The 11,516-nt window shown below is 38.7% G+C and overlaps 1 protein-coding gene and 1 non-coding gene across 2 annotated transcripts; both read right to left on the bottom strand.

The window, feature by feature from the left end:
* Positions 1-5,641: 5,641 nt before the first annotated feature.
* ppp1r8b (protein phosphatase 1, regulatory subunit 8b) lies at positions 5,642-10,617 on the bottom strand. The gene is made up of 7 exons (XM_020940407.2): positions 10,503-10,617; positions 10,021-10,081; positions 9,379-9,532; positions 9,029-9,246; positions 7,510-7,654; positions 7,367-7,431; positions 5,642-6,805 (listed from the first exon to the last, which is right to left on the bottom strand). Exons 1-7 carry the CDS (start codon positions 10,553-10,555, stop codon positions 6,458-6,460), a joined length of 1,044 nt encoding a protein of 347 aa, XP_020796066.1. The 5' UTR covers positions 10,556-10,617; the 3' UTR covers positions 5,642-6,457.
* Positions 9,612-9,766, bottom strand: LOC129411947 (small Cajal body-specific RNA 1). The gene has a single exon (XR_008633511.1). It is a non-coding gene; the product is annotated as a small Cajal body-specific RNA 1 (non-coding RNA).
* Positions 10,618-11,516: the final 899 nt, after the last annotated feature.

Here is an 11,516-nt window from a genome sequence, read left to right as displayed (position 1 = left end):
AAAAATCACTGATAGCATTTTCTACCTGGAGTGATAGCAATATGTCAAATTTTGGGATCTGTCATTAGAATATGGTGTGAATGAAACAAAACACAACTCCAGATATGTTTTTTTAATGAGGAAACTACAGTATCACAGAGACCAAAAAATTGTATAATATCGGCCCTTTAACAAATGGATTTAAATGGGCTATTTTTGTTGGAGGATAGATCTTTTATTTCTACAAAGAGGAAAAAGATGATACTGGATAAAGTCTGATTCAAAATTGGATTGGTAGGGTTTCACACACACTGTAGTATGATACATAGTAACAGTTAACAACAAAGCCTCCTTTCCAGTATCTGAAGAGTTAAAACGATTATTCCCTCACTTGTTAATTCACTAACATCTGATTTTATTTATGTAGTTATATCTAGTAAATTAAGGGGATTTGGGAATTAAGATACCTGCAGACCATGGGAGAGAGCCTTCTGTGTCCAGGCCCCTTCACTCTGGAATACACTTTCTCCACACATACACGCTGTTGAAACACTTATCAATTCAAATCACTTTTCAAAACATTCCCAGTTAATATGCCCTGAACCACTCCCATGTATGTGTGGTGTGTGTGCGTGTGTGCGTGACTCTATTCTGTGTGTTACTGTTAACCACTCCCCTGTGGCTTTAACTCCACTCATCTTTGACCTAGTGTGAAATGATACAATAGTATCAATAGAACTCTTAGTTCACATTAATAGTGTTTGTACCAGCCAGTGCAATAGTTGAATATGACCAAGTTGAACTAATTGCATTCCCCTTTTATATTATTATTCATTATCTGAGAATATTTAGGGTATGTTCAGTGAAGCCATTCAGACTGAAGAGGATGTGCATCATGTTTGAGGGCCATTACACCACAGCAAGTTCATCTCTTTCATCCTTTACTGTCTGGCCAGAGATCAATGAAACTCCTACACCATGGGGGTTGGTGTAGGTCATGTATAAGCAAAATGTACTTTGCAGCTGATGTCATCAACATTCCCTGGGGGGGTGAAGCTAACTGGAAGCACTCTTCTACACTACAAAACACTGTGCTCGCTCAGGTCAGACGGACTGTGGGGAACCCCTCTCACTTGTTGCATGTGGAATATGAAATTATTTCATCAGGCAGGCACTATTGAGTGGATAACTATAAGAGTAACAGATATAAACTCTCATTTGTGTCCACTTTTGTTACACTCTAGAATCTGCACAACAAAGGCCCACTGAAGTCACTTTATATTCAATGGTGAAATAACTATAATAATAAGAAGAAGAACAACAACAACAATCACTACAATAATAATAATTATTATTATCATCACCATTATTATTATAAATTAAATAGTTCAAAAATACTAATAAATACAGTACATAAATAGTATAAATACATCAGCCGAAATTAGACTCTGCAGAGTGGCTGAGTGCTCCCTTAGAGATAGGGTGAGGAGCTCAGTCACACAGGAGGAGCTCAGAGAAGAGCCGCTGCTCCTCCACGGAGTTAGTTGAGGTGACTCGGGAATCTGCTCCAAATACCTCCTGGGCGCCTCCCTCGGGAGGTGTTCTGGTCACGTCCCACCAGGGGAAGGCTCCGGGGAAGACCCAGGACAGGCTGGAGGGACTATGTCTGTCAGCTGGCCTGGGAACGCCTCAGGGTTCCCCCGGAAGAGCTGGAGAAAATATGCGTGGAAAGGGAATTCTGGGAGTCCCTGCTCAGACTGCTGTCTCTACAACCCGGCTCTGGATAAAGCGGACGAAAATGGATGGATGGATGGATGGATAGTTATAAAAATTTCCCATGTTTTAAGGAGTTGGATGATAAGTGGATGGTTTTCATATAGTATTGTATCTCGGACAGGAAAATGGGGAAGTAAGGTTTACGAATAGTGGATTTACATTTGTAGATATAAAATTTTGCCAAGATGATTAAAAAATTAATTGTATAGTATTGTTTACTTTTCATGTGATGTATTTTCCAAAAAAAAAAAAAAAAACAGCATGTTTTTAAAAGAAAAGGTAATAAGAAAAGGTGGGTATGTGTTTGAAAAATTCCCTCCAAAAAAAAAACCACAGAGCCTGGGCAGGTCCAAAATAAACGAGAGGCGGTTTTATTTTTCAGCTCACAAAATACAATTTGTGTTCATTGTCCTTCTAAGATTATTCTTTACTGGATAGCAACAATGTAAAAGTTTGCAGCAGATTTCCTTTTGCTTATTGGTGATGAGATATTTGTGTGGTAGGGTCCATACATTTTTCCATGAAATATTGTCAACAAAGTTTCTCCAGTGGTGAATCACATATGGGACCGTAGCTATATTTCTTTGAAACAAATCTCTTATTTTCCTGTTTTGTTTTAACTGTGTTATAAAACAAGTTCTACCAATCGCAGTATTTATAACAGACAATGGATATGATAAGGCTGTGTTGGTAAAGTCCTTGAAAAGCATACGAAGCCCTCTAGGTGTGGCATCCATTAGAACACCTTTGGGGTGACAGGGATTTCATAAGTATTTAGAAATTCAGAGTAGTTCATCAGAAATCCATTGGAGTTAAACAATTGTTTTACATATTGTTCTCAAACCAGTTGGGGGGAAAAAAAGTGACTTGTTGCAGTATAAAACATTACAGTTGTTCCATATAAGGTATGTGTGGGGTGAAAATTAATGCTTGTAAATGATGGACTACGCTAATAGTATCTGTTTATGAAACGCAGCCAGCATAGCTAGTAATTTTTCAGTATTGTAGTAGACGGGTCCCCAAGCTTGGAGAAAATGGCATTGGGAATGAAATTTCAGACTGATTTAGGGTTATGTATTAAATTTCTTAACCAGTTAGTTTTAAATGTGTAGTTCAAAGATGTGAAGTCTAGAAAATGTAGACGTCCTTTTTCTATTGAATTTATTATTACAGTGTTCTTTATATAACGAGTTTTGTTCTTCCAGATGAAATTGTATAGTATCCTATCAATTGATTTACATGTATTCACATCCACATTAAGCCCTAGAGATGTATATGTCAGTCAGGAAATTCCTTCAGATTTTGTAAGTAAATTCCTTCCATAAAGTGAAAGATCACATGGAAGCCACTGACTGAATATTTTTAGTCTTATCAATAATAGGGTTAAAGTGCACCCTAAAGTTCACATTACACTACAGGTTTCTGAGGTTGAGGTTCACAGTTGTAATGAGGACAATGGTCTTTGGTTTCTACTTTCTACCTTTCTACCTTTCATTGTGTTGTTATGTATTGAAAGTTGTGATACATTTTATGTTATAAGCATTTCTCATTTAAAGTGTTAATCATTTAAAGGCCGTTTCATGTAAAGGTAATCATGATGTAGTATAAAGTTATCAACACTGGCTTTTTGTTTTGTCTTGTTTTGTTGTGTTCAAGTTGTATCAGGTGATATGGATGATGAGTCGGCTGACTCATTAAAGATAATGTACCGGGAGAAACAAATAGTAATGGTAAACATCATGAGGCTAACACAGAACTCTGGGGAATTGCTAGAGGCTATCTACCACCTGGAATGTGAAACCTGTGTATAATGGGGGCTGTGTCAGTGGAAGCTTGTCAGTCATGAGATAACATGTGAACAATAGGTACTGTATTCAAAGTAACCTGCTGTATGATAATTGTGTGCTCTACAATAAAAGGGCGATGGAGAGAAGAGAGCTTCAGTTAGGATGAGACAGGCAGAGCTCTCTCCTACTCCTTGCCCAAGTAAAACGAACCACTGTGTCCCTGGCGTGTTCTTTAATATTTGAGGTCGGGGTAAATTCCCTGACAAAAGTGCACTGAACATCTTGGGAGCACAGTGAATAACTATTAAGAATTAGAGTGATTTTCTGTATGCTTTACATATACATTTCCAAACTGTTTTCATGGAAGGTCACATACAGAAACATAGACCATGTGGAGAGCCAGTACTGTTAACTGGTCATCAGTAGGGCTAGGTATCATTAAGAAGTTGCCTGTACGATACATTCCTTGATAGCTAGACCACGATATGATACATATCTCGATACAAAGGCCACAATACAATACAAATCTCAATACAGTGCATTTTCGATTCAATACAATATATTTCAAATTGATTCAATACGGTTCAATAAAAATAATGGCTAAATGATGACTGTGATACCAAAAGTTTTGTTAAACCACTTCTTGTGCAAAGTTCATGAAATACACCCATTTCACTCATCAAAACAGTGAATATTTCAAATGTGTTGCATAAACGAATTTCCTTTCTCAAAGCAACAAAACTGTAGTGCAGTAACAAAATAACTGAGTGAAATATACCAAAAATACTCCCGGCAATGTATCAATACAGCATCCCACTATATCGATACTATATCATCACATAAAGCGATACGATATACCAGTATTTCAATATTTTTGCATACCTTTAGTCATCAATGCTGTGAATCAATGAAAAAGTAGTGTTTATCTGTACTTTTAAAGTGTCTTTAGTCTAAAACCCTCAGGTCTGACTCACATCAAAATGGGTGGCTATTTAAGTTATAATTAGAAATGCGCCAATCCAGCCTTTTCAGTTCAGATACTGATATCAATTCCCGATATTAACCGATACAAATGTAAGGACGGAAAATTGTGTTTATTACTTTAAAACACAGTTAACTTATTGCAGAAGAGATCCAACTGTGTTATGCAACTGTTATTTATCCTTCAAATAACTACTCAACAGCTTTGTTTGAATAAAAGTTCAAACATTGTAGGACAATATCAGCAAGGAACTAGAATATCGAATTAATCAATATTGAGCCGATACCCAATCCTGCAAATTTATCCACACCAATATTCAATACCAGTATCAGTATCAGTGCATCCATAGTTATAATGGTTCAGAATTTAAAACCAACAGTAAATTGTTCTTCCCAGGATAAAGCTGGGGGCCAAGAAAAATAAGCTTGCAGGCCATATTTGACCATCTGTAGTCTTGTGCAATCAGTCTTGTGTCACTGTTGTGGTGCACAAAGCTGAGAACACTGATCACTTTATCTTTCTACATTATGAAAATTATAGGTCAACCAGTGGGATTATATAAACTTGTAAAATATTAACTTTAATAAGATTATGGTTGATAGCCACAGTGTAAAATATGTGGTTTATGTAGTCTCACAGAGGTTAAGGTGATATAACCCTCATGTTTACTGCTTATGTGTGAAGGCGTACTTTAACTTCTTGAGCCAGTTCTGAGCTTATTCCGTAACTCATTTACACTTGCAAAGAGGTTTCTGCATTATGGTACATATTCTGTAAATATATAACAGAAGGCCTGAGTTTGTCTTGTTTCATGTTAAGAAACATCTGACAGTCCTTCTTTCATGGTTTTAGAGCAACTAGAACAGAACAATTAAATTTTCTCATTTGCAACAAAGGCTAATTTGGTAACATTAAAAGAGCTTTACTGAAATGTAACAATATAATAATTCTTGTAGAGTAATGAAAGATTATGCAAAGTTAATTTGTGAAGTGGACTATTACACGCCACACTGTACGTTTAAAGACATAGCATATCTAAGAAATGCTAAAAGCACTAATGTATTACTATTTTATTACAGAAATTTTTTTTTTTTTTTTTTTACAAAACAAACATCACTATGGTAAAGTAATATTGTATTAAAAGTCCAACTGAATCTGACATTAAAGAAATCTACAGCTATTCTTGGACAAACAAATAAAAGTAAAGGTCTTTCATTTGAAATAAATATTGTGCACAAATTGTGGTCTTACATTTGTATCAGTAACTAACAGTCACAAATAGATTTTTTATGGGTGCATCAAATCAGACCTACGAAAAAATTGACAAAGGCAAAGGCTGCCCTCTTGTGGGGACACCAGATGTTTAAGGTTCTTAAAATGAACTGTATTAGGTTGAAATGGTTGAAGTGACCATGTACTTTTCAGTAATACTTTTCAGTCTTGCATCAAACAGCTTAGAAACAATGGGGTGTTGAAATAGAAATAATCATTACAATTGGAAAAGATTTTAATATTTGTCACTGCTCACTCATGTAATGTTTGTAAAAAAATATGTATGTAATACTATTTTAGTAGCATTATCAAAACATTAAAAGAAGTGAAAGGTCAAAATATGTTCAGTAGAAAAAACAAACCACGTGACACATAAATGTAACTCACTGACTCATTTTGTTGTCTGTAATTGGGTGCCACTAAAAGCACTTTTCATTCATAATAACTACATAAACAGCCACAAGAACATACCAGTTTATATGACTTTGCAACTGCTGTCTTATTTTTTCCCCCCAAACAATATCTGCCAATCAATTGCATTTTAGTAATAACAATGAGTATTAAAACCATCAAACTAAACAATTCAAACAGATCATGTGCCAGGCCATAGTCCCTGGTACGCCTCCTGGTAACCTGAGAGTCAGCAGCCCTGTCCACGTCCTTATATAAGTAGTGATGGAGTGGGTTTCTTGCCCGGCCAAGCTTCTTTGGCATACTTCTTTTTGCGGGGCTCGTTGTGTGCCTCGGGTAAATAGGGGGCAGTAACGGGGGTAGGGTTGAGTGTGACGGGGGGCTGTGGAGGCTCTGGGGCTAGGTTCACTTCAGGCGCTGGGTTGGGGAAGGGAAGTCCTCCATGCATGGCTACACCTCCTGGACCGCCAGTTGGGTGGTTTTCATGGCTGGTGGGAGGTAAGTCCCCATAAAGACCACCAGCAAAACTGTAGCCATGCATACGTTTGGATGTCACGTCATCAAGGCCGAGAGTGTTCTGACCTTCCGATCTCCGTTTCTGTTTAAAAAGAAAAAAATAAATAAAAAATTATAGGGTAATTAATTAATTTTAAAGGGTCCATAGTATATTAAGATGATCTATGTTATGTAATTTTCTCATCAAAAATATACCCAGAGTTGCATTTTGTTTAAGTCACACAGGTTTAACACACAAATTCTGCATATTCCCTCAAACGACACCTTATGAAGTCATGTGATGAATACAAGTGCTCCACTGTATTACTAAAGGCAAAAAGGTAATTTTCAACTTGAAAATTAAACTTCGTGGCACCATAAGGTTTATCAGAGCATTCTGAGCTGACTAGACAGACTAAAAATAAAGGGTTACTCAAAAATGTGTGAATGAAACAAAATACAGCTTCAGGTTTGTTTTTGAGGAGGTAAAAGAATTACAACAGGACTTAAAGCTCACAAGAGTCAATTTTGCATAATATATGACCTTTAATTTCTAATGCATTAATGAAACCACTTGTTTATCCAGACAAAATCATAATAATCATAATTTTAAAATGTAAGGTTAATGCTTAAAAGATCACAACCATTATTTGTTATTATGTACCTTCACTGGAACCACAGCTGTCTGTACCATATTTCTGAAGCGTCCAACTGACGGATCAATATCCTCTGCAGAAATAATAAAATAAATTTTAAAGATTTATACAATGTGGAAGTGAGTGCATTATGTCTAAATATAATACATACCTGGGTTAATAATAGAATCCTCATCACAAAATGTGACTCTAGAGCTTTTTCGTTTCCTCTTGGGCCTCTGAATCTCCAGGTTGCCTTCTTCAATGGTCAGTAAAGAAATGCGCTTGTTGTGTGCCGTGTTGAACTCCGTCAAATTCTGAACAAAATTAAGCATAAAATGAAATCAAGCCCACTATAAAAATATGCCCACAGGTTTAGCACATAAAAGACCAAAACAATACTCTTTTACAGCTGTACAAAGTAATAAGCTGTGATCCAGCCCCAAAGTCTGCTAGATTTAGTTTTGTTTACTTCACTGCTGGTTCACTCCTTGTTCCCACAGAATGCTCATTATTCGACTGCAAACACACCGACCCAGAACACTTAAAACCAGGGTGTGACAAGATGTGACAGGGTGTGTCTTCTTGACAACGTTCCAAGAGTGACCATTAAAGTAAGTAAGTCTTTATTTATATAGCAGACATTTTCTGTCCCCAAAGATGCTTTACAAAGCATTATTCAACATTATTCATTCAGCATTCATTCATTCACTATACCCTGGTGATGGTAAGCTACTATTGTAGCCACACTGACAGAAGCACGGCTGCCATGCTAATCGGCGCCATCGGTCCCTCCGACCACCACCATCACTCACACACACACCGCTTTCATACTAGGCAATGTGGGTGAAGTGTCTTGCCTAAGGACACACAATGATTGAATTGATTGTATTTAACTGACCTAGACTATCAACTGTTCATGGAGACCTATGTAGCATGTGTTACGGGCCCCGGCCCTGTGATATTTGTTTAAAGTACTCCCGTTCTTCTTTAATTGCTTTTGTCTACGCATGATGCTCCCGGTCCGCGAGCCCTGGACCCGGATGCGCGGGAGTACCCGACGTGGGACGGAGGCTGGCGTCGCAGCGCGTCAGCGATTGGCCGTTCATCCCTGCGCTTCCACCAATCCGCGGATGACACCTGTGATAGCGGGGGATTGAAAAGGGACCATCTTCCGCCTGCTCGAGGCGGCTGGATCACTGCGGCCAGCTCGCCACTTTTGTTTGATGTTGGGTTGTCTCTTTGTGTTATATTGCCGGCTTTTGCCTCGTTTAGTTCGTTGAGACACCTTTGTTTTTTGTTCGCAGTACATCTTGAGTAGATTTGGTACCTTGTATCTAGTTAGGGCTCTTTAGTTTATTAGATTATTTTGTTTAACTCCTATTTATTTTTCACCTTAATTGCCTGTTTTTTTGTTTGTCTTCCCTTACACTGTAAATAATAAATGCACAATTTTTAGTTAAACCTTTAACATCCTGGTTTTCTTGTTACTTCCCTTTCTCCCCTAGCAAAGGGGACGTAACACATGTTTTGGGTTGACGGGGGAAACCGGAGCGCCCGGAGGAAATCCATCCAGACACGGGAAGAAACATGCAAACTCCACACAGAAAGGCCCGGGCGACCGGGGAGTGCTAGCCACACTGCTGCTTTACATAGGGTTTACATAACTAATGCCAGTCTAAAAATGTTACCTCCAGCTCAGTCTCTTCCTCAGGCAGTCCCAAAAGCCCTTTGAGTTCCTCATCATCTCCTGCCTTGAGATCCCCAGTGCCTGGAGCCCCCTGGGTTTGGGGCTTCTCTCTAATGGTGTAAGTTCTTGTTGAGGCCCCAAAAGAAATTGTTGAGTCTATGGGAACTTGCTGTGGCTTGTGAGCCTCTAAACGGATATGTCCAAGAAATGTACCATGTGCTGAAATGTAAAAACAAAACATAAGCATCATATGCACAACATTAGTGTATAGGCCTATGTAAATTATCTTTATGACAGAACAGTTTTGTTATGTATACATAGATATACATATACATCTAACTGTGTGCTTACTGCTATTCAAGTCTATCAAGAAGACCCTTTTTAGATGTTTGTGGTAGACCAATGCAGCATGAACACGTGAACAGGATTGGTGGTCAATAGTGAAGTCACACCAGTCGGGGTTCCTCCCAAACAGGTAGTATTTCTTCTCATCTATAATTAGTTTCTGTAAAGAGACAAAGTTTCAGAATCTACAAAGGCAAAAACTAAATAAAAAAAAAAAACACTTTCACTTAAAGTAAAACATATGTGCCTCTGAGTAATAACCTCACAGTGTTGCCTTTCACTGAAAAGCTTAAATCTCATGGCTGATCATATATTTTTGCACCGTTCAAACCCAAGCAGCCATTTAAAAACCCTGGTGAGGGTTACTGGGCTGTCAGGCTAGTATCGGGTGCTTTTTCAACATGCATTAAATTTCACTTTCCATATTAAGTCAGTGACAGTCTCGCTTCTATCAGTCTGTCCGTGGGTAACTCCGGCTACATTAGTAGGTTACCGTCACCAAGTGTGGAGTGAATGAATAATGACTACAGTGTAGCACTTAGAGAGGCTTTAACAAGCCTGTAAAGCACATTACAAGTGTGAGGCGTTATTATTTTCAGCAGCAGTTGTAGTTATATTCGAAAGCAATGGATATCCAATTGGACTTACCTCTACTAGTTTGTCTCCCTTCATCACGTCTAGATGAAGTCCCGCCGGTGGCTTCCCTGCCCTGAAATCAACAAGATACGAATCGGATCAGGTATTCCTGACGCGTATATGCATTAAAGTATTAAAAAGGACTACTAGTTTGACAAGAGACTTGCTTAAGGCGACACACTGGCTGCTAGCAAGTAACCTACTTCAGATCGCAAACAGGATGTTTAAACTTTCAGACGTATATAAAATAGCTACGCAGAATTGTTGTGCATTTAGCTTCGTAAAGATTTAGAAGGAACTGTGGTAGGAACTTGTATGTGTAGGCTACATGATGAGCGTGGAGGATGCAACGATGCTAACGTAACCTGCAGCCGTGAGGTACACTCGTGAGATAATCATGTTTATCATCAACCGTAGAAGTGCAAGTAGCATTTTTCCGTTTAATTGTGCTTTCAATGCAAACTTTGGAAACTCCAGTTTGTAGATTTTCTTACCACGATGGACAATCAAAGGGAGGAGCGCTCTCTTTACTTGTTTTAGTCGCCATCTTGCTTCATGTTCTCGGTGCCGAAATGCATTACGGGAAATCGTCAAAACTCGGAAAACTGGGTAATGTAGTTGGTCATTATTTTTAATAAATAAATAAACACAGGGGTCACATTTCAGTCACATTGGGTAGACAGCTAATTTATCTCACTATGTTATGCTGAAATACATAACTACATTTTGCTAAATAATATTTCCTTTGGTTAATACCCTATATTTCAAGAGGCTTATGATTGTCATCCTTTATTAATGCTTGTACTTAAATTCATCCATCCATTTTCTTCCGCTTATCCGGGGCCGGTTTGTGGGGGTAGCAGTCTAAGCAGGGACTCCCAGACTTCCTTCACCCCAGACACGTCCTCCAGCTCCTCCAGGGGGACCCCGATTCATTCCCAGGCCAGCCGAGAGACATGTCCTGGGTCTTCCCCGGGGCCTCCTCCCGGTGGGACATGCCCGGAACACCTCCTGAGGGAGGCGCCCAGGAGGCATCCAGAACAGATGCCTGAGCCACCTCAACTGGGTCCTCCCGACATGGAGGAGCAGCGGCTCTACTCCAATGCTCGTACTTGCTGTTGCCACATGTATTTTAGATGCAGGCCCAGTTTTAATCATTTATCTGTGTTTGAAATTTTTTAATCAACTTTAGTGTTGTGAATGAATTAGTGCTTAGTGCGGATTTGAGTACGAAGGGCTGTATTTTGGTTGTGGCACTAGGTCAAAGGAAAATATACTAGTGGTCACCCACACAGGAAGTCCATAAGAGCCCCAGACCTGAGACATGTAGCCTATTTGTATCTGGCACAGTGCAGGTAGGCTACAGGTCCTGGGGGTGTTGTGGCCTATTCTTACTTTTATCCCTGTAGTATGTTGAATCATATGGTTTATATTAGGCTACATTTGACCCACATATGGACCATATTTTGCCATAATACAAACTATTTAAGACCCAAATATGAGGGATC

The sequence above is a fragment of the Boleophthalmus pectinirostris genome, unplaced genomic scaffold (assembly GCF_026225935.1).
Source record: "Boleophthalmus pectinirostris isolate CB_2022bp ecotype Guang Dong unplaced genomic scaffold, ASM2622593v1 HiC_scaffold_6, whole genome shotgun sequence".
NCBI lineage: Eukaryota > Metazoa > Chordata > Actinopteri > Gobiiformes > Gobiidae > Boleophthalmus > Boleophthalmus pectinirostris.
Note: the sequence above shows the minus strand (reverse complement) of the source record. Positions and strands in the feature narration are given on the sequence as shown.

Excerpts from the sequence above, each read along its gene's own strand:
- ppp1r8b (XM_020940407.2), bottom strand. The coding sequence starts at position 10,555 with ATGGCGACTAAAACAAGTAAAGAGAGCGCTCCTCCCTTTGATTGTCCA. Across the intron at positions 7,655-9,028 it reads AGGAAGAGACTGAGCTGGAG|AATTTGACGGAGTTCAACAC; the intron begins GTAACATTTTTA and ends AATTTTGTTCAG. Across the intron at positions 6,806-7,366 it reads CAGCTGTGGTTCCAGTGAAG|AAACGGAGATCGGAAGGTCA; the intron begins GTACATAATAAC and ends CTTTTTAAACAG.